General features: G+C 38.5%; 2 protein-coding genes across 6 annotated transcripts; one reads left to right on the top strand and one right to left on the bottom strand.

The window, feature by feature from the left end:
• The first annotated feature begins 2,906 nt into the window (after positions 1-2,906).
• Positions 2,907-11,716, top strand: zgc:153867 (myosin light polypeptide 6). Of its 5 annotated transcripts, none has more exons than XR_003595342.1 (7): positions 2,907-3,107; positions 6,177-6,204; positions 8,452-8,595; positions 9,040-9,213; positions 9,328-9,405; positions 10,180-10,283; positions 11,227-11,716. XR_003595342.1 is itself a non-coding variant. In XM_028016239.1 (7 exons), the coding sequence occupies exons 1-6, from the start codon at positions 2,922-2,924 to the stop codon at positions 10,206-10,208; spliced, it is 639 nt and encodes a 212-aa protein (XP_027872040.1). In that variant the 5' UTR covers positions 2,907-2,921; the 3' UTR covers positions 10,209-10,214; positions 11,227-11,716. The 5 variants fall into 5 exon arrangements, 4 of the variants coding, with proteins under 4 accessions (XP_027872040.1, XP_027872051.1, XP_027872060.1 ...); XM_028016239.1 differs by having other exon boundaries at positions 10,180-10,214; XM_028016259.1 differs by lacking the exons at positions 2,907-3,107; positions 6,177-6,204 and adding exons at positions 5,431-5,560; positions 5,919-5,946 and having other exon boundaries at positions 10,180-10,214.
• Positions 11,280-27,843, bottom strand: c1ql4a (complement component 1, q subcomponent-like 4). Its single transcript, XM_028016280.1, has 2 exons — positions 27,096-27,843; positions 11,280-16,774 (listed from the first exon to the last, which is right to left on the bottom strand). Exons 1-2 carry the CDS (start codon positions 27,639-27,641, stop codon positions 16,595-16,597), a joined length of 726 nt encoding a protein of 241 aa, XP_027872081.1. The 5' UTR covers positions 27,642-27,843; the 3' UTR covers positions 11,280-16,594.
• Positions 27,844-27,973: the final 130 nt, after the last annotated feature.

Below are 27,973 nucleotides of genomic sequence, written 5' to 3'. Positions count from 1 at the left end.
AATCCCAGTGTGACCATTATGCAAATAGACCAAAGGGACAAGCCTAAAAAATAAATTTGGTTAACGGATGAAGCCTTATTCTGATTAAAAATAACAGAAAAGTGTGTTTATTCTAGAGCATTAAAAAAATTATATATATCAACAGATCAACCTAATTATAAATCATTAATAAGATAATGATGTTGTTCGTAAAAGAAACTGTATTTGTAGAGAATGAGTTTCTCTGTAATCCTGCTGCAAAGTTATCCCTGCACAGCTGTTACCTCTGAGCCTCGTCCAAATATCTCTTCACAGGAGGAATCAACTCAGGGTGCAGCTGTCTTGGCCGGTCACAGCACCCAGAGAAAGAAATGCTGGGAGTAACGTTGCCATCAGATTGTCTTTGATGTCTTTAGGAAAGGTGGGGTCTACTTCTGGCACTGATGAATTTAAAGCACCACAGAACTATAAGAAAAGCTGCATAATGATGGTGTCAGTCCTCCAGGGCATAGTGAACTGGAGGATCACCGGCCTCCATCTCCTCTGCCTCCCGCAGAAAACCCATGGCTAACCTTCTTTAAGCTCTCTCTCCCTGTAACCTCTTTGTGTCTTGGGCCCAGCACTGTCAATATTAAGGCTGGCTAATGTGATCTAGAGGCAGCTGCAGCACCCTGATTATTACCATGACACAGTCGACTGAGGGTGTAATATCATTAAAAATAAATCAGGTGGTGTGGAGATTTGCTGATGCAGGGAGGGACTTTGAATGACATTAAGAGGGAACAGTGCAATAATTTCATTAGTCAGTTGGGGCACCTTGGAGAATCTGTTAAAGCATTTCCTTTAAGTTATAGTAATTTAATCTGCTTTCACAATCCTTATCTGGAGGAAGAAAATAGAGAAAATTGATCAACCTTCCCTTTTTTATATATAATTAAATGTCTGATTGTTTGGACAAACATTAAATCTTTGGTTTCCAAAAGCACCAGGACAACAACAAAATATTATTGTTATGTTTTAGCGCTGATGAAGAAGGACATTCTTATTCATGATCAAATGTGATTCTTTTTTCTAAGATAAGCAGAGTGGTTAAATTCTTATCTGGTACTGCTATATGACTAGAAATTTGGGTTTTTATAATAAAAGTAATAATGATAATGACAGGGATTTACTTTAAAATGGAGCTGGAAAGAATATGTGTAGTCTATAGTATGGTTTTCAGAAGTTAATTTATTCAGTGTTGAATAAACAAGTCATTGCTTTTCCTCATATAAATCTTTGGCTATTTTATAATGTTGTCAAAAATCTAAATATTAAATGTGTACTTGGTAAAGCTCTTGAGCTTCTTGGTCTGACTGAAAAGGATACCTGTACATAGCAGTTCACCTCAAACCCCAAGACAATTTGTAATGTTTACAATTAAAGGTCTGATTGTTTGGAAAATACATTTTACACATCGATTTACAAACATCTGGAAAAAAGCAAGAAGATGATATTTTAATTTTTCCAGTTATAATATATAAGCATAATGGCGATAATCTTCCCTGAAGCTGATATAGCAGTGGTTACTATTGGCCTGTTGGGGTGGATTATTGTTGGAAATGATGAAGAAAACACGAGGCCATGCTAATCTTCTTAAACCGTTTGACAGTGAGCTGTCTGCCCGGCAGACTCATCAACAATCAGCTGGTGAGACAATATACGCCAGCATACATCAACAAATCAGAAATCTGACAAATATATATGTATAAATAAATACATATATATTTATATAGTGTAATATAACCATTTTATTACACTTTGGTTTCAGTTTGTTTGGAGCACCATTAAAGCCACAGAAGCGCCGTTGGGCTCACAGCGAGGGTCTTACATCGCCATTGTTTTGATGCACGAGACGCCTAAACGGTGATTTCAAGGCCCATTGAGCGCGCGATTAATTGTGCCCAAAGTCTGAGGAAGAGGGAGCATTAGCGATTATTGGATAATCCCAAGGAGTGATGCCAAAAGTTGTAAATCTGTTTTCTAATTTGCACAGATAGATAGATAGATAGATAGATAGATAGATAGATAGATAGATAGATAGATAGATAGATAGATAGATAGATAGATAGATAGATAGATAGATAGATAGATAGATAGATAGATAGATAGATAGATAGATAGATAGATAGATAGATAGATAGATAGATAGATAGATAGATAGATAGATAGATAGATAGATAGATTACTGCTAATATGTTACTATTTCCTATGTTTAGAAGCAAAGTTGCGCTGAGAGCTCCATCAGGTTGCGTTTTAGCGACATCTAGTGATAACTCTATTTTCTCATTGTGTTACTTTGCTCTGATTTTTCCTGTACAACTGCTTCAAATGTTCTTGTAGAATCGATTAAATAAATAAATCCTAATTTCTATTTCTGATAAGGCATATTTAATAGGAATTAATTCAAAAACTATGTACATCTGTGTGTGATTGTGTATTGTTAACTTCTCAAGTTTTGACTTTGTGCATATCGCACTTGCATTAGCAGTACTGTCATAAAAACAAAATCATATTCACCCTTCCTAACACACCCTCTGAATAAAACCCGAGTTTACATCTCTTACATCTCTGACCCAAATAAAAGCATGTTCTTAGAGTCAGCACAGCCAAGCTTATTTCTAAATATATGTCACCTTTTTCATATTCCGCACTTGCTTTCATCCCACTCCTCTTACATGTTGCTTCTCATTTCTACTCATGTTGTTCCGTACATCCACCTCTTCACCATTTACCTACTTTCGTCCCTGAGCATCATCAGCATCACACCACTGCTCGCCTCCTCCTCTGCTCCATGGGATTCACCCAGCTGGCACACTTTACTTCACAGCTCTGTATTCCTTTAACAGCAGCCACACCAGCAGCTTTTACTGCAAACTCTCACTAAGTTCAGGTTGTCTTAGATGTCGGGAATGGCTCCTAAAAGAGAACCCTCCATTAAGAAGACTCCTTCACCAGTGGCTGAAGCACGACTTGGTCCGCCTTTTCCCTGTCTGCCAGCAACACCTGCAGCTCCGAAACCAATTTCAGAGCAGAAGCCAAGGATGCTGCGTCCTTCCGATTCACCATTCGACCCCAGCACCATGGAGGTGAGTGATTCCTGAATGTCTAGGCGACAAAGCCTGTGTGGGGCATTTATTAAGTGTGAACATTTGTTCCTATCTTCTCAGACCTCATTTCGATCATGGCATATATACTCTGTTAGATAATTATTATTTTTTTTGAGGTAGTAAAGAAGAATAACCTACAATAACACCAAAGAATTTTAAATTAACATGTATGCAGTCATTTGCTAGATCGCTCTCTATTATAGAGGATATGCCCTATTCTGATCATATTTAATTTTGATTTATAGATAATCTAAGTTGAGGAACAAAATGGGGCACTGAGTGCTGGCTGTCAGTCAGTCAACCTCCTTGGGGAAGGAGAGCAACAGAGTGAGCTATTTTCTTTTTAAAGAGATTCAGTGGCCTACTTTCTAAAGCCACTAAGCAATAGACTAGCAGAAAATGTAAAAAAATAATACACTTTTAAGTAATTTAACAATTAAAATAGTAAAGGACACCCAGAGTTAGTTCTGTAAAAATGGAACTGATATTATTCCTTATACAAAATGTGTTTGCAGTAAAGATTTATCCTGGAGTGGCCAACCCAGAATCCAGGCCTGAATCTGTATAAACATCTCTGGAGAGATCTGAAAATGACCATACAGATATCTCCATCCAAACTGATGGAGCTTGAGAAGTACTGCAAAGAAGAATGGGCCAAACTGTCTAAAGATAAGATGCTAAGCTTGCATCATCATTTTTAAGGCGGATAAACAATGTATTAAGCAAAGGCCGTAGTTAAGTGAATGTGTTTTCACAAACTAATAATGCCTCACATTGAGTTTTGGTAATGTGTCTGAATTTGCCTAACAGTATAGCTTTGCTGCCCCCCTCAGGAACTTTGTGTGTTACGTTGCATTGCATGGCTTTGTGAAGTGAATGTCTCATTTAGCACATGACAGTACGTAAGCCATGCATGTCCACAGTGGGATCACAGATGACTGGAAAGTGGACTGTATTGGCAGGCTCTTAAGACATGCATCCTCAGTCTATGATCTCACTGACCTCAGGTACATTATTAATGCATGTCCACATATACTCAATGCTAATACCCAAATCAAAGTCATTCTGGTTCTTAGTTGTGGTCAAACTCCCCACTAGAGAAAAATCAAGAAAATTCCAAAACTTCAATAATAAGAAGAATAACAATAATAAATTTAAACTACCCTGGAAAGATGTATGTTTTTCAAGTCTACTTTCCTTAATTGCTATGTTTTTGGGTGGTTTGTACGTTTGGAATTCAAAGATTACCCTTGATTGCGTGTAGCGTATAGGCCATGCGCAGAGACTTGCTCCTGAAATTGGTAATGTGCTTGAGTTGGAGGTGGAGTGTCTTGCATACAGCCAGCACCGTGCAGCATAGAGACATGTTTATCATAAACCAAGTGGAAATTAACAGGGTGTTGTTGCTCTGAGTTTGCTCTAAATCTCTGTTTTGAACCATGCAGCTTGCTTTCCTGATCTAAATTTCATAGAAAATGTTTTATAAATGTACAGCCAGCAAGGTTTTCAAAGATGGCCATCAATTCTAGACCATTGTTGCACTCCACCACATGGTATAATATTCTTATCAGTCCACTGAAAACGCTGACATCATATCTAAACAAATTTCCCTTCATCCCTTTCTTAAGATTTCTAGTTCTGTTTCGAAGTTTGTTTGGCAAATATTCTTAAACTTCTGATTATCTGATTAACACTATATGCTTATATTCAGTTTAGTTTTCAAACATTTATCCACTTGTTTTATCTTCTTGTGTTTTGAAGCTCAACTTACAGCTCAGTTACGATTGAACTGCAACTCCAGTTAAAAGGTTTTAGCACTGTATTAAGATTTTCTCCAGTGTTGAATAAAAAATACAAAAAAATTGGGACAAACAACATCATGACAGCACAAGGCTAATAAGCAAGTACCATGATTTGCAATATTGTTTTTCAAAAAGCAAGTAATAAGAGACTACAAAAATTAAATAATTATTTTTTTAAAAGTCAGCGACACATTGAAAAATTGTTGTTTTAGAAAAAGAAAAGTTTTTGAAATGGTTTTTACATCTGTTTTTTTTTTATTTATTATCGAGGAGTGATAGAAATTCCCAGACTAAGTTTTCAGTAGTAGGGATAGAAATGAGAAGCGGTCCAGCGAATGTTTAATCATCTAAAAATTCATTTAGCATAACATATCTCAGCAGAAAATGGAAATCTATATTTTATGGGAGCTCAAAATGGAAATATATTTGAGATTCAGCATCGGTCCTTTGTGGTTTGTGTACAGCTTTTTGTTTCTATATAAGGAGTGCTGCAGTTGTGCGGTGACGTCACCTCGTCCCTGCTCTGCGTCGTGACGCAGTGGAGGCTTTTCTCCCTCCGCGCTTGTAATCGAGCCGTCACATTCTTTGGGTTTCCGTCGCCTGGGACACACCTCAGCCAGCAAAGAAATGGTGGGTTTTTGTCCATTTCACTGGACTTATTGGCTGTAATAGAGTCGTGCATCTAAATGTAAGCGTTTAATAAAGGAGAGGCTAGTTCCGCAGCGCGGTTAACAGAGTCTAAAGATGTGAACTGGTTAGCCTGTCCCAAGCGGAAGTACAACTTTTTGTTGAGCTAGCTTTAGCTTCAAATGATCAGTTATACGATTACCTCATTTTATTACTTAACTGCCTGCGTGTGTGATACATTTTCTGAATGCTATGTAGTTGGAGGGTTTACCTTTTGATTCTATCGCAATACCTGTTAAATATGTTCACCAGCCAGAACGCCTTAAAACCATTTCCTCTCGCCTAATTTCTTCCTGAACAGTCTGACTTCTCGGAAGATCAAATCCTCGGTAAGTGTTGCTTTTATTTACGCATGTGAGAGTCTGCCTTGTGGGAACATCTCCATTTTTCTCCTGCTTGTTGGGCGCTCCTTCATTCCTGACCCTTATCTCTTTATCACTATTGTCGGTCTGCTCTATACCCGCTTGTTGCAGTAATCCTGGGTTTAGGGTTTTCTTTCTCTGTTTGTGAACTATTTCATCACTTTTTTCCCCCACTTGCAACTGCTTGTCCTTTCCAGATTGAATTTAACCTGGACCAGATTCATGGTAAGTGAGGGAAGAACCTCCGCCTTGCTCAAAACGCAGAGGCTGTTCAAAGTGTTTAGGGTGTGATCTGCATGTCAGTTTTTGGAGCCAAACTTGTTTTGCATTGTTGTCCAGCTTCATAATAATGAACATAGTTATAATCCTTACCAGGCTTGACGTGTGTTGTACTGTTTTTGTATTCAGATGTTTTGTTTGCAAAGCCAGACATCTTAAGCTCGCATCTCGTCCCATTGGTTTTGTTTCTTCAGGCTGCCATTAACCTCGTTTCGTCTGAAATGATCCGAGTTGCTCATCTCCAGTGTGTGTCCATGTTTGGTGTGGGAGAAAAGCAGTGGACGGGTCTTGTCCCAACACTAGTTTGTTTAATCTTCCCTTGACATAATAGGCCATAGCCACTCTCACTCTCCACCTACTTTTCTCCACTCCTCTCACACCAAATATGGTGCTGGGAATTGTGCTAACAGGCCAGAGGGGAAGAGAGACATTCCTCAGAACAGGAAAAAACTCCATAACAGTCCCAGGGCTTTTTTAGTGAATGCTTTGCTTCAGAACAGTAGGAACACCCTTCTGCACGGATATTGTGTAATCTGACTCTGTGTCTCGCTGATGTCTGGGTCTGAGCAGCCTATGTTATCGTTTTATCTTTACTAAGACTGCAGATGATAGGGTAGGGCAGTGCTCTCATTTACAGTTGATAAAGACAACCAAACTCCTATTAAACCTAAATGAAATTGTTTCAGTTTATTAATATGTAACTTTCAGAAAACATGTTTTTTTTGGGGGGGGGTAGATGTCATTAAGTATTTTGTGGTGTTGTGGCTCTGACAAAACCAGTTGTTTTTTTTGTTTTTAATTTTAAAAGAAGTAAGGAAATGTGGTTGGAGCGGTGGTTCTCTGTTTTTATGCAAAATCTGCATAGAATGTCAACTACAAATGGCACCAATGGTAAAGACTTTTAAAAACAATGTTTTAACCTCCAACTATGTTATACATTTTTAAGTGGGCTGAATATCTTCATCTCATTCAGCTGATATTCTAAAAAGAAAAGATGTTTGATTTTGCCTTTGTAAATGTTAGATGATTATTTTTAATAAATTTTAGTGTAATCTCTCTAGCTTTCAAAAATAATAAACTAATATTTAACACTGATTTATAAAATCAATTTTTGTTTGCAGCCGTGGAGAAATTTTATTTTGTTGTTCCAGTGATAAAAGTGGCTCTTTAAATTGAATAAGTTGCTGACCCTTTTGACCAAAGCGTATTTGTTTTTTAAAACGGTCCAAAGTCTAGACTTGAATCCAAACGAGAATCTGTGAAAGACTTGAACATTGCTGTTCAGATTCACTGAATCCAGTCTTATGAAGACTGAGCTATTTAGCAGAATAAATGGTCTTACAATTATTTCTGTACATATAGTTTGCTTAGTAATTTACTTATCAGAAAGCTGGTAAAGAAGAATCTTTTAAAAAAAAAAACATGTCACTGCAACAAAACTTAGTTCTACATAAAAAAGGGCTTGAGTGCAAATGCAGATCACACTCTTTCTATAAACATTTTAAACCCCCATTTCTTTTTCCTCCCACTTCATAACTGTGTACTGCTTTGTGTTGAAGTGCGTAGCTCTAACATAGCAAAACGGTAAAAATTTAAGGAAGTTTGAATACTTCTGTAAGGCAAAGCGTTGGTCAACTGTTTGGAAAAACCTGAGCCTTCAGGTGACTATTGACATACATGTTTGGTAAATTTGTTCTATTGACACATGCATATTCAAAAGATGGAGAAACTCACAGAGCATGTGGTGCATTAATGTAAAAATTACATATTAGGTAGCTTCCTATTAATGAAGTTGAAATATTGAGTGCTTGTGACCAGATCACTAACGTAAATATTTTGGTGAATTGAGGAACCAACAAAGTCGGTTGCCTCGTCATCATGCTGAGCTCAGAGAACAGGATGTTGCTTTCATTCGTTGTAGTAATACATTTAACCATAGATACAAATTTTAATCACACTTTTTTTTTTTCCAAAATCTGTACTCTCCAAGTAAAATCCCCATAAGATGGAAGTGTTCTTATTTGTGATAATCTGACATTTTTCAAGTCTGCTTGGGCGCCTTCTTATTCTCAGCCCATGTTGTAATCTTTGTTGTCCACATCCTGTCTGTGCATCACTTCTCTCTATATGCATCAGCTAATTTGTAATATTCAGCTCTTTGGCTAACTGGCTTCATGTCTGTGTGTGCCGCAGAGTTTAAGGAGGCGTTCCTGCTGTTCGACAGGACAGGAGATGGGAAGATCAGCTACAGCCAGTGTGGCGACGTGATGCGGGCCTTGGGACAGAACCCTGTCAACGCTGAGGTGCTTAAAGTGCTGGGCAACCCCAAATCTGAGGGTGAGAGAAAAGTCACAAACTTGGAGGCTTAAAGGGATATAAACCCCATTTTTGTGGGTTGTATCAGCTTTGTCAGTGGTGTAAGGAGAAGAGTCTTTAGAAGCTCACATTAGCATTAAAGTTTTGTTGTGCAGAATGTTCAGTTTTGAGATGACTGATGTATCTGTCCTCACTGAGAGAAAACGGCAACATAATACCAAAGGTATGTCGCAGCATCTGTTGCCGTATAATACCTTTGACTTTATAAGCAGCTGTTATGTTAATATTAACTTCTCCGCTGATCCATTTAACAATAAAACATTACCCACACGTTCAGATCGCTCCAAATATTATGCAGATTCAACCTCAAGTCTTGACTGAGAAAAAATAAATTTCCTGTAATGTAAGACTTTTAATCCCTTCAGCCTGATGTGTCTCATTTCTAGGCTTTTTCTCATTTTGCAGAGATGAATACCAAGATGCTCGACTTTGAGCAGTTCCTGCCCATGTTCCAGGCCATCGCCAAAAACAAAGATCAGGGCTCCATGGAGGATTTTGTGGAAGGACTCCGTGTTTTTGACAAGGAAGGCAACGGCACAGTAATGGGAGCAGAACTACGTCATGTGCTCACCACGTTAGGTATGTGACGTTTTTATCTCTAATTACACATCACTTTACAAACCGAAAGACGATGAAAGTGAAACATAAATTATTATTTGTCACATTAAAATGTGCATCGTTTTGGTTCATCAGGTGAGAAAATGTCAGAAGAGGAAGTGGAGACACTGCTGGCTGGACATGAAGATGCAAATGGATGCATCAATTATGAAGGTGAGGAGAAAACAGACTCATGTTAAAAGTAACTACTGCTTCCAATAAGTCTGAAGTGGAGCCGCTTCATTTAATCCAGCTTTTTATAATATGGAAATGTTCTTAATGCACAGCACTGTTTGCTTGTAGGTATCAGTTTTTAATGCTAGGTTAATTAAGTACAAACATGTTTAGCACTAAAGTCTGCATTTCCTCTGATCCACAGAGAAAACCTGACTTTTAACATGACTGAAGTGATAAAAACCAAATGTTGTTTGATCAGCACATCAAATTAGAAATCAGATTTTTTTTTTTCCTTTGTTCATTAAAGGCATCAAAGCCAAAAAGCTCTTTTGCATCAGCAAATTGCATGTTTCTTGGATTACAATCTACAGTTTATTTATTTTTTTGACTTTTGTGGTTAATGTTATTTGAAATTAGTTAAGACTGTTTGTTTATTTGATAAACTTGCCAAGGAAAAACTGTAGTTAGTGATAGATTGAGCCTGATTTCTATTCAAGCACTATATAATTGACCACAGATTTGGGAGCACTGTCTGAATGTTTCATAGTGTGAAGTTTGAATTTGCCTCAAGTCTTTCTGAACAAAAAAATGTAAAAGTGGATCACAAGAAATGCAAACTTTTTTGTTGTAAACGACAAGCGATATTTAACATCCCATCTCTGGATGGTTCATATCATTTGGTTGTGTCTTTATCCGTTTTAATCAAGCTCTTTAAGAAGCTATGATCAGAAGTTAATTACTGACAATTTGTTAAATGTTCTTCCTCCACAGCATTTGTTCGTCACATCATGTCAGGCTGAGGGCCGGTACGGGCATTGTCCAAACCCGGGGGATGGCACCTCCAGGCTTTCCTGCTACTTAGTTCCTAAACACTAGTGTGTTTTTCTCATTACATAGTTCATACTGGCTAACAAACGATTGCCTATTGAAAGGTAGACATCATTAGTAGGCTGCGCAGGAAAGCCTGGTGGTCTCTCTCCCCCTGCAGACGTGAGGCTTTTAAGCATATAGCCTCTCTGCCGCTCTGTTTTGCTCCTGCAGCCTTCTGCCTTGGCCCCTGGCTGCAGCATGCTCCTCTGCATGTGTCTATGGCTCCTCCACAGGTTGTATGGAGATATGGTGGACAGAATGGGAAGAGACTGGTCTCATTCAGGGAAAGCCTGGTGGTCACTTTTGAGTGTGGTGTTATTAGACAGCGCTGCTAATTTCATTTGCATGTTAATGGGGCTTTTTAAAGGTGGTGCTTTTTTTTCTTCCTTTTATTGGTTTTAAAGGAGTTAGATCTATCTAACTGCTGTCCTCTTACATTTGCATTACATTATGTATATCATAACCACCAGATTCAGGAGAGTGGACCAGTCCCTTTTTTTGTTTTACTAACCAGAGAGTGTAATGGAGTTGCTCTTATGCTGACTGTTCTCTCTTATTTACTGATGGAAACTGAATTTGTAGCTGGCTGCTCTGACTGGACTATAGCTCCCCTGATCTTCTCCCCTTTTTTTCTGCTTCTCAGCTAGAGGAAGGCAAACAGCGAGGACAGCTTCTTTAACCAACTTTCTGTGGATCTTAGAGGACCAATAGCTTTGGCTGAATAGGAGATAGAAATAATTACCTCACCTTTTTCCCCTTCTGTCATCTTCAATTGACCCCCTTTTCCTGGCTCTAGATGAGGTGAATATGGGAGATCTGCCTCCAAATGCAGCATCTTCAAGAAGAGCAGCTCTTGGTCCTGCATGCTGTAATTGGAGCAGATCTCCAAGTTTTTAGTGAGAAAACTAACTCTCTTTTTTTCTCTTTCTCTCTCTTTCTCTGTTTCAGAACTCGTCCGGATGGTAATGAACGGATAAAGAGCGTCACAGTCTTTTTTTTTTTTTTTTTTTTCATTTTCGCAGAATCACATTCCTATATATTTCCATTTAGCTTTGCCAGCTCACCCCAACCTTTTACATGAGTTTATTTTACAGTTTTAATTTAAGAAGTGCCTTTACATTCCCTAGAAAAGACCATAAAGCACCATTTTTAGATCTGTTCACATGTATAAACCTTGTATTCATTGAGGATTATTTGTGCTTGCATAGTTTGTAACATTTCGAAATGCACCATAAGCTGTAATGATGTAACTAAAATTGGGCAAGACAATAATATATATCGTATATACATATTTCTATGACTTGCTTTGGATTAAATGTCCCAGATTGATTCATAAAAATATCAAAGGCTGTAGTTGGAAACATTTCAAAGCATTCCCCATGTTATAAATTTGGCCCAAAATTTGTTGCTGCATTTAAATAAATGTGTTTTCCTGAAATGCTTTTGTGTCTAAGTGGATTTTATTTATTTTTGTATGTTCAGGTTGGCTGAATATACTTAAATACACTGACCAAATGGTCGAAACTTCAATTTAACAGATGTGTAATGTACGGTATGGAGGAAAAAGCTCTGAATATTTATCACATATTGTATGAATTCTCACTGTGTGTGAGAGCTCATGTAATTCTGCAAGTTAAGGAGGATCTAAGTCAGTCCTAGCAAGGTGAATTTGTTAAGTGGCCGGTGAGAGTATGTGAAGCAGTTGTGTGTAAAATATCTTGGACAGAAATGTCTGTTTTTTTTTTGCAGTTTTCTCATGTCACACAAGAGGGCAGTGTTGTTACTTTGATTTAGTCTCAGTGTTAAAGCAAGAACCATAACATACTACACTGTTTATATACAGTTGTGATCAGGTCTGTGTTGAGCTAAATGTAAGACTGTGTGTAGCGATTGTTGGCTCCCCATTTCTAGTCTATTGTTTGCAATGAATGCTAAAACATAAGCAAAGTTACGTTACAGGATTTGATTTTTTTTTTCATAATTTTATTTTCTTGGATACAAAGGTGCTAACATAAGCAGTAAAAGGTTGTTCAGTGGTTTCATGACCTTTTCCTGCATTTTCTTCTCAAGCAGTCACAACTATTTTCCCTCATTAGGCACCACCGCTGTCAAACAGTGGAGATTGTGTGTGAGGTTGTGGGGTGCTTAAGGTTTGGGAGGGTGTCATAGTCCACCACTGAATAGGTTCTCTACTAATTACTGTGTGTGTGTGTGTGTGTGTGTGGTCGATAGAAGTCAAGGCTATTGATTATTTTAATCCTCCTATTTGTGAGTCTGTGATCCTCGTGGCTCTGCATTCGACAGGGGAATCACTAATGGGCCTCGGCGCAGCCCGTCTCAGACCTCTCCCCGTCCAATTAACTTTCAACTGGAATCTGCCAGGAGAGAAAGCCGTGGGCTGGGCCCAGGCTTGGTGTGCCTTCATCCTTCTTCGTTTTTCTTTTTTGTTTTGTTTTTTTTTCTTTCCCGCTCAGAAACAACAGATTCTCCCAAATCCTTCACTTCAGGAATGACACCAATTCTACTCTAATTAGATTTTTTTTTTTTTATGAAATTCCTTTATATATATAAATACTTGAGCATTCTGCCTGATTTTAAGCGGATGATGTGGGTTCATTTCTCTATAAACACACAGACGAATCTGTGAGGCGTTGTGGATTTGACTCAGTTATTTGATGACAGGTGTGATTTAAATTTCATCGCATTGTTTAAACTGTTTTAAAAATGTAAAGGAATTTATTTCAGCACTACAAGGAATCGGTGCAAGACTTTACAAACGTAAATGTTACTGAATGATGTATTACTCAGAATTATCTGATGTTTCTTTTCCCTGTTAAAAGTGTGGACTAATTGAACTAAATATGACTTTAAAAAAAGTCATACTTTCTTTGAACTTTTTTGTATTGTTTTTCTTTTATTACAATCATAACCAAACTTGCCAATCAAAAACTCGCTTGGCTACAATAAATTAGTTAATTTAAAAATAAAAAAAAGCTGGCAAAAAGCTTAGCTGGCAGGTTAACAACCAAATAGAAAATAATGTCAACTTGAATATTTTAAAGATACTTCTTATTTTTTGAGGCAGTTAAAAATGTCACTGTAATAGTTGCAAATACATCCGGTTTTTTTTCTGCATTACTTATTTATGATTTTTTTCAATGTATGGAGGGCTTAGTCACACAGTGAAGATGCTGAAGAAGATATTTTGTGCTTGTGTACAAAAGAGAGTGAGACGAACACACACAACATTTATAAATTAAATACAAAATTGTCAATGAACAAACCTGACAAAATATAACCCACTCCATGGTTTTATTCCTCCTGTGTCTTTTTCTTTCTTTCTTTTTTACAGTAATTGTAATAAATTTCCAGGCTTATCGAACACTGAACCAATTTGTTTGTAAAATTGATCTCTATGTAGTGTTACCTTTAAAAAGTATCAATGGTCTGGACTTTGTTGATCCGGGATGCACGACAGGCTGAGGCCTATAAAGCTGTGCTGATGTTTGGGTCTTAGATTGTATCCTGAGACGTATTGAAAATCCATTTTGCAGCAGCCAGAGGCCGTAGTCAGCTTCGATCTTTGCCCTCGGTTCATACAACTGTCCCGATCGACACTAGTGAGTCCAAATGGTCGCCTCAAATAAAACTGAGCTTGAGGACTGGAGGGTTGTGTGGCCATGTTGAATGTGCATGTCGGTGTTCTATGCTGATCTTTGCCAGGTTAAAAACAGCACGCAGAAACAGGTAGAGTTGGTACTGGTGGTTTAATAGCAATTGGTCACTCAACCTTCTAAATCCAGACTGCCCATCCCAAAGTTGGTGTGTTTACATGTAATGAAAGTAAAACAGTCATTGCAAATATCTGTAATGCCTGATACACTATTTAAAACACTGCACATGTGACTTTTATTCACTCATACAAATACTCTCACTCACATAATGTACTCAGCAAAGAATAAAAAAAAAAGATATTTACACAATACATGATATGTTCTTGGGGTTTTCCTTTTTGGTGCTACTCTAAAGTTTTTGACACTCCTGATAAAGATGTAGTTATAGCAAAAAAAAAAAAAAAAAAATCATGTTTTAGCTCAGATAGGATTAACACATTTATATTGACTTGATAAAAACCCAAGTACAGTTAAGATCTTTTTTCACTTTCTTGAAATTCAGAAGTTTGGCACTTTCATCCTGGCAGAGCCGAGTCTGGTTTGAAGGCCCTCTAACACCTTTTCAGCTTTGTACACAAATCTTCTGTGTGTCTAAGATAAATGCTTCGCGATGGACGAAATAGTACATTTTAAGATACCTGTTTGGATTCAGACTTAAATGTCTTGAGACACTGTTTCAATATTTTTTTTACCTAATATTGTATTAATTTTATATTGAGTTCCTCCTGTCATAAAACACAATATGATGCTAAACCCCCATATGATGTTCTCTTTTTGAACAAAATTTTTGTCCAAAGTATTGCCAGAAGCATAATACAATATTTGTTTTTATTTCATCAGACCACATGACACAGGTCTAAAAATATTGAGCTCTTTGACCCAATATGTAGACAAACAGAAATCTAATAACTGTTTACATTGATTTTGGATTTATGACTTCTTCTTTTCTGCCTTTATGAGTAACAGGCTCATTTTACACATAATCCGTCTCCTTTTTTAACTGTATCTTGACTCGATATTTGCACACTGTTTATACATGCGTATAACTCACCTGTGGAGGTACGTAAATATTTTCCAAATATCTTGGGAGATATGTTTTGATTTTTTTCCCCTATATGTCACAGAGGTAGTGTTTCAAAAATAAATCCATAGGTTTGCTTGCATTTCAACTAGAGGTTTCCAATTAGCCTTGTTGATGCTTTCGGAGCAATAGCCTTTTCAGCTTTCTCAAAATGTTTAAATGCATAGTAATTTTACTATAAACTTCTGAAATAGAAGGAAGTGATAATGAATCCTCTGAAAATCATTTCTCTAATCATTATGACATTCATTAAATAGACATTATTGTGGTAATCCTAACTGACCTAAAACACGAATAGCATAGTCTGATTTAGACACTAGGGAAAATAGAGCTATGTGTCTTTTAACACACTGCTGTATGCAAATACATGATTTAAATGATATAAAATGTTACTATATTTTACTTTATTGCAAAAGCATAATTTCAGAGAGCCTTATTTGTTCCAGTCTCAGTTGTCTTAAACCGTTAATTATTTTGGCAACTGAGTAGAAGCCATTTCTTGAATTTTCAGATTTATGAAGATGTTTTCTTTTCTTTCCTGCTTGGAAGAATCCCTAAGAGAAAAAGGTATGCAATGAGTTATGGTTATATACTTGGGGAAACAAGAATGTTTATGGATTACCAATTGAAGATCCTTTGCACCTTGAGAAATTTAAATGTAAAATACACATTAAATAAATATTTCATAAACATTTAATTTATAGAAATTGTAGCTCTAGTGATTTTCAAATGAAGAAGGATTTTTTTCCCCCACTAAATAAATTTAATCAAATTGATGGTTAGATTTTTTCAAAACAATTTCAGTATGAATGTATTGCTTCTGCAGTACAAAGGAATTTATTTTTGAAGTGTTTTCACTGTTTTGTACATCTTTACCAGCAGTGGAGGCAAATGTGAAGGGCACTGTTTGTTGTTACATGTATGATTATGACAACATTTTTCTATCAGTTTTGTCTCATCTCAGATCCAATCTCAAAAGGATCTAATTTATTACAACAGAAGTGTAAGTCATTCTGGGTAGGCTTTGCTGTGATATGCTCCGAAGCAGATGCCGACCATAAAAACAGAAATTATTGAAATCAGAGATTATTAAATATGCATTCACCTCAAAGTTTCATTTTATCAACACCATTATTGCATTTCAACTATCCAACTTATGGTGTTTATTGTATCATCATTCTCACCATGTACGTTAATATAGATTACATTAAAATACTTTAGATATTTCTGAGCCTCGGTGTTAAATAGTTATTTTAAGTTGTCCTGTATATCCTGATATCTATATTTGCACAAAAAGTGTTCCAATAAATGCTGTTGCTGATTATCATTGGCTCAGTATCTCACCACTGGATTTAATTGTCACTCTATCAGATTTGCCGCGTTGCAATCCATTGTAATCTCACAACACGTCAATGTAGGTGTGTGCATGTGTGCTGGCTTACATGCATGTGTGTGGTTATTGTTGTATGTGCATTTATTTGCATCCATACTGTACATGTCCTTGTCAACCTCTTCTATGGTTCTGTTTTTTTTTTCTCTTCCTCTGAATGTAAATTTAGCTTCAGTCTGGGTAGATAAGGAAGCCAGAGAAGGTGCTGTACTTGTTCTGGTTTCCTCCGTGAACTTTCCCTCCGTCCAGCTGCACGCAAATCTCATCCCCGACGTCCAGATGCAGGATCACACTGTTTGAGGCGTAGTCGTAATTCTGGTCCGCGTCTTGAGCGATGGCGCTTGCTCTTACCTGGTGGAGGACATGCACAGAGGCAGTTAGAGCAAAATGAACACTTGTAGCTGTCCTAGCGCTTCATTCGGTTCATTTCAGACTGCCTTTAAACCAATTACTGCAACCTTCAAACGAGAGCCTGACGAGTCCGACATCGCTTGCCCTAACGACAGTTATGCGGATTGATGGGACTGTGACCTGTGACCTGACAGATGAGCACGGATACTCAATTGTGTATTGATTTCATTTGGATGGGATAAGACCTGTGGATGGACATGTGATTGGTTTCTGAGACAAGGTTGCTCACAGGGGGACAATAGGTTGTCTGTTGGGAAACAGCCTAGGCCAATAAACAGCATCACTATCCACATCAAATATTGACCTGTTGCTTATGATGCTGGACCAGCTCGATTGGCACGATATTGAATGGGGTCGACAGTTTCACATTTGCATGCTCCGCGGGTTGGATCTTATTGACCAAGCAGCAGTGGATCTTTACTTGTTTGTTAACACATTTAATTGGGTTTACTCAGTGCAGAGACGCAAGAGCTTCAAGTAAGTTTCCGTTTAACAACAAACACGTTTTGAATACATGTTATTTTATGCGTATTTTCTAAAAAATAAAGTCAGACATGCTATGCTGTTGTCAGGTGTCATATTTTTAAATATGTATGTAAATAATAGGCCATTGCTTGACTTATAGAGAACTAAAGAAACATTTATCATAGTTTTACTTAAATAGTATGACTTAAGCAAAAATGCAGTTTCGAAATGACTGTTGTCTGTATTAAGGGAAAATAGATACCAAGGCTAGTAGAAAGCACTAACATTGTTAATTCATAAGTTAACACTGATTAACCAAATATTTCTGAAAATCTGAGTTCAGTTTCAATAGCCAAACTCTGGGCTGCAAGACTGAAGCTGTCTGACAACTTAAAATATGCTAGAATATCTCAAATGCAACACAGATCCAGAAACTGAAGGGTAGAAAAAAGCCATTGATAGTCTGGTTACCAACACATTTCTAATGTGAGATTCCAGCACACCACAGTGGGGTCAAATATCCACAAATTAAGGAAACATGGAACAGTGCTGAGCCTTCTCAGGTGTGGAGAGACTGTCAAATCTGGACTTAAGCAGGTCAATGTAACAGGGTGGAAACATCGGTGTAAAAACTGCATTTCGTAAATGTAAATTTTATAGCACAATTTTAATATTTCTGGTTTTATAATACTGTCTTGTCTGCACAAACAGTGCTATGTGTGATGCTTTAGTTAGTCTTTCTGCATTCCCTTATTTTTTTCCCTCAAGTGGCCAGACATTTTTGTAATCTTTTAAAGTGGATCTTTAGGCTCTTTCATGTTAATTGTGGTAATCTTTTGCTGAAATTTAAACATGAAACTTGACTGGGGCCATAGCTTCAGTAAGATATATCTGACCAACACTGATGCATGAGTAGAATTTAATCTTAAAATTTTAAGTGTTTTGCTTTACTATGCTTTTAGGTTCTGATATAAATATGAAGAGAGGACTCGTTGTGTCTTGAATGTTCTCTTGTCTTTCCCATTTAATAAGTGAGAGTTTGAAAAATGAACCATTGTGTTGTGCCACATATACTGATTAACTCTAAAAAAAAAAAAAAGCTAAAGCATGAATTTAAAAATACATAGGGCACATTTTACCCGAAGGAAGTGTTAGGAGTGTCATAATCCCAGAGAAACAATGTGTCATTTCAGTTTAAAATATTTGCTTTCACAGTAACTTATTTCATTCGGTTTAATTAGATTTAGTTCTTGAAATTTACAAGACATAGTCACCCTTCTAAAAATCAGAAATATCAATAACTTTGCTGTTGCATCTCCAATCATCAGACATATGTCAGCCATCAGTGGCCTTGTGTCTGGCTTTTTGTCCATTCTGGACAGGGAGCACTCAATCTATGTCAGCCGCCAGACAAGCTACGCACATCTCCATGACAGCCACAGAATATGATCTGCAATTCAACTACCGCCATGTCAGTCCCGTCACAGGGACTCCCCAACGAGTACATATCAATTTGAAAATAGTCAGTCACAGAGCAGCAAAGCCTGAATTACTGTAACTAAAAAATAAATGTGCTCCTTCCCCACTGCAGCAATTCATTTTTGTACCTGTCTGGACGAGCTGCTCACCATTTATCAAACCTAAAGTTGTGCTTTATTGGCTGAACATAATCTGGGATCATTATGAAATATAAAATGAGATATGGGCTGTGGATGCTTCGTTCAACATACAGCGTGATGTTTACTGCTTCCCATCCATTTTAAATTATTTAAAAAAATGGAATCCCAGAAGTTACTCATTAAATAAACACCTGGCTTCCCAAGTTTATGCTTCTTTCCACAGAAGCAGAATAGATCATTTTAAACTATTTTCTCAGAACTGATGTTGTTTGGTGTGTAAGGTAAAACTAAAGCTTGCTGATATCTTTTGTAAATGTACCTTTGATATCAATTAGGCATCAAATTGAAGAGGTCAAATTATAAAATGAATAGATCACTATTTAGTCCTGAATACTGTCAGGTAACTGAGCTGGTTTCACCACTTTTCATCTGAGCTTCATCCTGTCTACTGAAGTGTGAAGGTTGGTGCTGACATTTAGGGACACTCAGCCGTCACACATTCCGGCAGTCAGTGGTAGTTCTTCAATATTGCCCAGGGCAAGAAACTCTTTCCACTACTGACCCACACAACATAACACCTTAAAAACAACTTTTTATTATGCAAGATTCTTATCAGAAGCATTATAGTCAATCAAAGTAATTTTAGGAATATCTGATCAGTGTAGAATATCCAGTTCAAGTATGAACAGTCCAAGCATGTACTTTTGTAAGCTAGAGATGGTCAAATGTAGTTCAGACTCTTTAAAAAAAACAATAACTTCTTCACTCTTACACTGTTAATTCAACACTAAATCATAGTCTATGACTCAGGTACCAACTTCAGAATTATTTACCACCTATGAACATGTGCCTACCAAGGGCCAGTGTTAGTGTAGCTACATGCAAAAAAGATCTGGAAAAGTCAATAAAAGTACAGTTTGTTCTAGCTTTGCTTCTGCCTTATGGTGCTCCCCAGGAAATGTTGCCATGGGCGTAAAGCAACATTGACTACATCACACATTGCCCAGTGGGCAGTTAATATGCTGCCTGCCGCACATAACTCCCTTGGTGTCTTCATTGTGTATAAATCAAGTTCAGTTAGTCCTGCAGGCTGAGGATAACTGGTGGCCTGACATCTATCATCATGAAATATCTTCACTCTGACACTGTGGCATGTGAGTGGCCACATGCCACTCACACATATTGGACAAATATTTGTCCAATATTTGTATTGGACAAATATTTACGTAAAAAATGATGATTATTGATGCAGGACATATTGATGCATGCTGTCCATCACCAAATTTCCGTGTGAAACACGTCTTGAGAACAAAATATTTCTAGGGTATCCAGTCAGAGGAATTACATTATTGAAAAGTAACACTTGGCAGCATAGAGTTCATTTTGCACCACTTCCTCGGCAATGTTAATGAAAAACACGTTTTTGTAGAAAATAGATGTGAAAATCACTTTCGATTTAAAACTAAGAAAACTCCTGCATATTTACCTTATTAAGTGGAAGAATGCAATGTCCTACATTTCTTTGTCTTTTTTTCTTATTTTTTTGGTGTAGTAATAATTTTTTGTCAATTGTGAGCTACAACATGAGGGTATGAGTCACTCTTTCTTTGGAAAGGTTTTCTGTATTTAGTCAAGGTTAATGAATGGGTGTGCCCAAGTCTGCTTTTGAGTAAAAGCTGCTGGATGTTGTGATGATATTTAAATTTAAAATCAAATAGAAAGCAAAGAGCACAGTTATCATTTGTCATTTTACAGTTTTAGGAAAATCTTCACCTTAAAAAATGTCAAACTGTCTCTCTGCATCAGCTGTATGTGCTGTTGCATGGCTTGCGATTTGGACAACCGTAACTTACGGCTTTTATAGAAAGTATCATCAGAGAATAGGTGGATGTTTGTTACTGCTGCAAGATTTGTGTTTCCATGAGACCATACCCCAAACAACAACGCGGATACATATTCATCTGTAAAGGTTAAATTGTCCTGCTTGACACAAGTAGTGACAGTCAATATCACATTTGCATCTCTGGCTGCTTCTGACAGCGATCCGCTTGTTGTGACTTTTTATCGACAGCACGCATATGTCACCATGCTCATTATTTTGGCCCAACTCAAAATAGATGTGCGAAGACCTTCGGCCCCACTAGGGCTTTCGGATTTTAATGATCTAAGAGTTGTTTTTTTTAATTACAATGATCAATATAATCTTCATCAATAAAGATGTTTCGCTTTTTTGAGCATACGTTAGACGAGTTGGTGTTGTAGCTGACTCTTCCTGTGTTTGAAGGAGTAACGCTGACCATCAATTAATGCAGCTACCAGACAGAGAGTCGTGTGGGAGATGTGCTGGGATTAGGACAGGAAGCCAACAGAGGAGACGGATACGGCTGGAAGCAGACTGATCCATGTGAACCAGGCAACACATGGCACTGATCCTGGAGCTGGAAGGGCTGTGAGCCATGAGGCAGGGGCCCCCAGGGCTTGCCTGTGGCTGTCTTTGTCTCCTCCTAGCCCTTTCATTACCGGGCCTCCTGTAAACACGCCTGGGAGGAGATGGCCACAGACGAAAGGAAGGAGAAAAGCAAGAGGGTGGAGGAGCGAGGAGCGAGGAGCAGCTGCCGTGTTGTTTCCTCCACAAGCAGAGTCACTGCGCAAAACACAGACAGGGATAATAGACAAAGTAAAGCGGTGGAGGAAGGCTGAGGGAAAAATACGGGCCAGAAAATTGATAAAGGGGGGCCTGGAGTAACAGACTGATCAAGCGAGGCTGTTTTTGTGAGACCAGGGAGATGCGGGGGTGTATGAAGTCTTGTTGTTATCCGTGGTGCTGGGCTCCACTGGTAATAAAACTGACAGGGTTCATTCGCAGTGATATACTGACCTCTTAAAGTGGAGACAATAGAAAAGTAGCCGTTAAACTTACCTAAGGGACCTGAGCACATAGCAGGAGTTTTGGGAAGAGGCTGCGGTGAGGTTGTGGAAATAGAATATTTATTAAATAGGCTTTGCCTCTCCACTGGGAGCCCTGGGATTACAAGGTGACAAGCGATTTAGGACCCTGAACCGTGCCTGGGATTGCACGGCCATTCAGTAACATATTGGTCTGCGACTTTTATCTCACTATCATCTTAGGAAAAAAATCTCCCTTACTTTTCATAATACTTATGCATTTCAATAAATTTAAATATCTTTAAAAAGTAAATTAATTTCACCCTTTTCATGAAAAAGGATATATTATTCTGAGTCACATGTTTAGCTTTGTCAGTTTTGATGATTAAGCCTTCTACCTAATGGAAACCCAACTTTCAGTTTCTCAGAGCAATTTGTACCATAAGAGCAATAAAATTCATATTAATACAGAAGTCTTGGCCTACTGATATGTATGTCCATGCACTTTCCATAATATGTAAAGTGCAATGGGGGCAGGGATCCTTTTGTATTAATTATTGTATCAACATAGGGTGGCACAGAGGTGACCAGGCTCACTGGTTCTGCTGAGTTGTTTAGGAAGCCCTGGATGCTTTTATAGAAGCTTTCAGCTTATCTACATGGCTGCATCTTATGCCCTTCATCTTCCTTCTGATAATAATTTATAGATTCTCAGTGGAGTTTAGCTCAGTGAAGTTCCCTGACCAATTAAGCACCCTGATAACATGGTCACTGAGACAGAAACTTGTACTTTTAACAGTGTGAGCAGGTACTAAGTCCTGCTGGAAAATGAAATCAGCATCTTTAAAGGAGAATAAAGGGCTCTAATAATTTCCTGGTGGACATCTTCACCGACTTATAATACACAGTCAAAGAACAGCAACTGATGATGTAGCACCTCAAGCCATCCCTGACTGTAAAACTTACACACTGGACTTCAAGCAACTTGGTTTCTCTCCCTCTCCATTCTTCCGCCATAATCTGAGCCATAATTTTCCAATAACTGAAATAATTAACTCTCTTCTTAATGAGGACTTTGGTCCTTTAAGCAGCCATCAAGTGTTTCTTTTCTCCTTGCCCGGGATAAGATGCTTCAGGTGTAAACCAGAGAAAAACTTTAGGTTAAGGAATAAAACAGTTTGATGTTTTTGATGTGTCTGTGTGTGGTGGCTCTTAAAGCTTCACTCCAAAACAATTCATGCCTCATAAATCTCTTTCAGACTCTCCAATGAGATTTGATTCACAATCCCCTCAAAGCAAAAGTTATCCCTCTTATTTGTGTGCTGTTTCCTACCACAGTTTGTCCTTCCACTTAATTTTTCATCAACATGTTCGGACAGAGACCTTTTGTGTCAGTCTTTTCTATGTTTAAATCCAACATTGCAATATTGTTGATATTAATATTTTATTAATCCGTACTGCTTGCCTTCACCCTAGTTTGTCCTCCCTGTGCTCCCTCTCCCATCATCCTAATCTTAGCAGCAAACAACCTTATTAGTTGTGCGTATGGACACCAAGGGGCCACATATCTGTAATTAAAAAAATGTATTTACAATCTCTTGGACAATGACATCCAAGCAGTCTTTTGAGATTGTGACATTGCAAACACTGATATTGCAATGACAATAGCAATTTGTTGTATTGTGCAGATGTAGATGTTAGTTTTAATTGGTCAGAGGCCATAATCATAAAAGTAACCAAAACGAACCATTGAAATATATCACTCTGTAAGGAATGAACTTATATTTTACTTTTTGAAATGAATTGCTAAAATATTTTGCTTTATTAAGCTGCACCTGTATATGAACTAAAAAGACAGCATTTGTCTTGTCACAGTTCTTCTCTGTATCTCACACTCTGTCTGTTTTGAGTCTAATTATATTTCACCTGCAGCCTAACTATGTCTCCTTACTGGGGAAAGTTAATCCAGGTACCGGTCATTACAGCAAGTGATGACATTTTAACATTACCGTGTGAAATAACTTGACCTTTACCAGGGCTATTAAAAGAGACCTGTGACAGCTGAAAAAAAACATGGGCGAGATTAAATGAGAGCAGAGCCGGTGTCTATTTGTCTACATAGCATCTTGCCTTGAGAGTGTTTAACATAGATATTCAGAGGTGAGTTTTATTATTATAAATAACTGGATTAGCAGCTCAGCTAATGAGGAGAGTGTGGGATGTGCAGTTGAGAAGGTACACATGACTTATTATCGTCTCCTCATGCCTCGAGAAGCATGCCAACACGATCACATACTGTCTTAATAACATCTGGTACTAACCTGGAATATTAAGTCATTTACAAGTCATATATCAAGACAGGATATTAGGAGCAGAGTAATTAAACACATTTATATCATCAGTTGGGCCAATGAGAAATATTTAGGGCTATTCATTTGGAGAAAGATGAAATCCATATTGAGCCATTAGATGTCCTAATGAAACACACCCATCTATCATCTTCGGCCTCTTTGTCTATAGCTGAGCAGAGAACATACAGGGTTCTTAATACGCCCGACGAGAACAGGATGTTTCTGTCAATCAGACGCTCACAGGTCAATTACAAACATGGAAGCGGTTGAAGATTTCCCCCTTCGACCAGAAATCCCCTGGCCCTGAAGCAATGTTGTGGTGCAGTGATTTGTGGAGGTTACATCGAGCAGGCTGGTCTTACATGGTGAGAGGGGGAGCAACTTGATACTGGATCTATAGGGAACCAAATGAAAGAAGCGCAATGGTTCCTAACAGTACAAGTATCCGCACAAAATCACAACTTAAATGTCATGAGCATGTGATGTGGTTAACAGGGGGTTGGCACAGGTAGTGGCAGTGTTTTATGTAAGTCATATGGCATTCTGCACAGGGCGCCACACCATGTGGGGCACCACAACATACATAGAAAAACTTTATTATGTCTCTTATGCAACAAATCGGTTTCCTAACTTATTAAACTTATTAAACTTATTAGATTATCCAGAGTTCAAATAAATAAAAAATACTGCAGTCTATCAAGTGTGTGTGTGTGGTTATGCTAATGTAGGTGTTTAGTGCTGAACTTGCATTTGTTTTTCTTTTTATTATTCTGGGCTACATTTGAAATACTAATAGGGTTAATCTTTACCAGACCTTGGCTGGATTATTTAATAATGAATAAAGATTTGTTTAAACAGAATGTAAGAATTATGAAACCTGTGTTGCATAGGTGAGAAAACATACATTTGTATTTTCATTGCTTCCTTAGCATTAAGATTACAAAAAATTATGACAAGCATCAAGAATCACATCATATCAACCAGTATAACCAGAACTGGTTTATTCTAACGGATCCACCAGATCCTCCAGACCTGCAGGCTGCTACACATCTTACCGTGTTAAGCTCTTAAAATTATGAAATATGTGAATACTTTTTAAAAAAATCAGTTTTAGCTTTTTATCTATTTGAATTTTGTATTATTCATCAATTGAATAATTTTTGCGCTAATATCTGATGCCAGACAAAATAATTTTGATTTGATTTGAAAGTGATTTAAATTCATTTTCAGAAGAGACTAAGAAACACTGAGCTACTCCTCTCACACATGTAGAGACTTTAGAAAATAACTTTCTTCTCCCCCGCCTATTTTTTATTTTTTTGGTCAACCTTGATCACTTGTCAAGCCGCTACGTGTTGAGTGGGTGTTCATCGGTCATCCTGCCTGATCTCAACCTGGCCTTCAACACACGCCTCCCAAATGCCTCGTCTACCAGCCCACTGTCTCCAAACCTCCATTAAGTCATCTATCGTCCTCCGCCCCGCCCATGGTCATCGGCCCACGTCGGCACGTCCTCATTGTGGCAGAAAATATTCAGGATAAACTTGGGAACTCAACGGAGCACTGAATAAAAATGACCCAACCTGCTAAACGTGCAAATGTTTAACAACACAGTTAGAAAATGCAAATCACCAAATTGTGCCGTGGGTGATCCTTTGAAAGGCACAGCAAGAGACAATATCCAATAAAGCTGGAGCACCTACGGCAATGGTTAAAACAAGTCTCTTTGATTCTGTGGTCAGGAATGCAACCTGTCAAACACACGCCCCATTTACTAAGCCCAAGCCACCGACTGGCCTCGGGCATCGTACCCCGACTGCCTGTGGGCTTTAAACATGACCATGCATTCTGCAGAATTTCATCTGCACTCCATATTCATCCAGCTGCAGTTATACTTGGGTCTGTCCCCGTTAAGAGTGCACTCTATTTAGCAGAAGTGTTTAAAGAAGCCACCCGATGGTTGTCACGAGGACCTGGGTAAGGTTAAATAATTGAACTGAGTGAAAGATAATTAATGGAGAATCAATGAACAAGAGAGGACGAGGTTAGGGAAGGAAGGTACAGCTGCCGTTTGAGGGAGGGGGCGTCTAATCCAAGATGAATGAATTATTTAGCAGACTAAAATGACTTGAATGACAATGCGGCGTATTAGACGGGAAGCCCTTAAATGCACCTTCATGTCTGTGGTCAAATAAACTTCCACAATCAAGAACCGAGGGTTGCTCTTGCATATTTTAGTTCGTAGGTACATCAGGTGATGCCCATTGCAACTCATGTCTGCAAAGTAAGGTCTGAGCAAAAATTAATTATATTTAGAGTCCTTGATGGATGAATGAATGTACAAAGCAACAGGAAGAATGTTTCTTGAATCTGGACTTCTCAGATGAAATCCCTGTGATCTCCACTCCTCTCCTTCCCAGCACCACCTCTGTCTTTAATTAGTGTCTGGGGAATGAGGCAGTGGATGAGTGGACTGTCGATATTAAATTAATTATTTCCTTAGCCGAGGTGCAAACTCGACTGTCCACATTCTGACAGACATGTCTCCTGTGCTCTTTTGCACTTGTGTTTAGGTGATAATCAAGCTTCTGTGTGGGATTCTCACTAATTAGACTGTTCTTTTTTGCCACTTGTCATTTAGCCAAGGCACATGGGGGAATGCAAATATGTGAAGGCTGAGATTTTAAGGCCGTATAGCATGTCCTCCCCCTTAATGAGGAGAAGGGTTGCCATTTCATTCTTTGTTTGTCATGTTGCCACTTGCTAAGTGGATTGTGCTCTGAATCTGAAAAGCTCAATGTTGCAGAGGTGAATATGAGACGGGACATCAACAGTGAAAAAAAGATATCTGCGGTGTGTTCCTGTGTGGCATTTACATACAGACTAAGCCTCTGCTTAACACACACACACTCACGCACACGCCCACACACTTTTACTAACCAGTCCATTCTTCTTCAGGTCTGCCCACATGCTAGTCCCATCACCACCTCTCATTAGTACATGGTAGGTGAAAAAATAGATGCCAGGCAGAGGGCAGGTGAACTTGCCGGTGCTGGGCTCATAGTAGTTGCCCACATTGGTCACCACATCATCAAACTTTAGTATTTCACTGCCCTCGTGCTGCTTGCGTAGCCCTGCGTAAAAGGCGATTTTAGGGGTGTAGATTGAGGGAGAATACCCCCCAGGACCAGGACCAGGGGGTCCCTGTGGCCCCGGTTTCCCCGGCTCCCCCGGGGGTCCGCGCTCCCCGGGAGGACCCGGATTCCCAGGAGGTCCTCGAAGTCCAGACCTAATCTTCTTTCCAGAGTATTCCTGTGGGGGTGGAGAAACAGCTATGAGCTCCTGACCAGGCTGAGAGGTAGCGTACGGATCACACACCATCCTGCAGCTTCCAAGCATTTCATATCGGCTCCCTGTAGCCCCAGCACTGCCACCTTTGGTTGTGTGAACAAGCAGAGGAATAGCCACCAACAGTATCAGAACCATGGCCACGCCAACAGCGGCTACAATCACGCGTTTCCTGCGACTGAGCCGAGAAGCTGCCAGTGTGAGGAAGTCCTCCTCCCCCTTGGCTGGAATAGTGCCGGCCAGGATGAAATCTCTCCAGAAACCAGTTTGGAATGAAAAGGTGCAAAAAGATGTTAGGGGGGGATAAAGGTCGGGGTTATTAGAGCATTGGTTGGCCAAGTATTAGAGAAAACCTATAATGGCACACGGCCAGGAAGAATAAAAAATACATCTGGGAAGATCCAATTAGAGTTAAAAAAATGTCCAGTAGTCTCACATCAAGATCTTTTTAACAAATGAATCCCAGAAGG

This window comes from Xiphophorus couchianus, chromosome 1, assembly GCF_001444195.1.
Source record: "Xiphophorus couchianus chromosome 1, X_couchianus-1.0, whole genome shotgun sequence".
Classification (NCBI taxonomy): Eukaryota; Metazoa; Chordata; class Actinopteri; order Cyprinodontiformes; family Poeciliidae; genus Xiphophorus; species Xiphophorus couchianus.
This window is presented reverse-complemented; position numbering and strand designations above follow the sequence as displayed.

What these genes read in the sequence shown, in the direction of transcription:
- c1ql4a (XM_028016280.1), bottom strand. Translation starts at nt 27,641, where the DNA reads ATGGTTCTGATACTGTTGGTGGCTATTCCTCTGCTTGTTCACACAACC. An exon ending in ACCTGAAGAAGAATGGACTG is followed by an intron (nt 16,775 to 27,095) that starts GTTAGTAAAAGT and finishes GTCCTCCACCAG; the next exon opens with GTAAGAGCAAGCGCCATCGC.
- zgc:153867 (XM_028016239.1), top strand. Translation starts at nt 2,922, where the DNA reads ATGTCGGGAATGGCTCCTAAAAGAGAACCCTCCATTAAGAAGACTCCT. An exon ending in TCGACCCCAGCACCATGGAG is followed by an intron (nt 3,108 to 6,176) that starts GTGAGTGATTCC and finishes TGTCCTTTCCAG; the next exon opens with ATTGAATTTAACCTGGACCA. An exon ending in TAACCTGGACCAGATTCATG is followed by an intron (nt 6,205 to 8,451) that starts GTAAGTGAGGGA and finishes TGTGTGCCGCAG; the next exon opens with AGTTTAAGGAGGCGTTCCTG.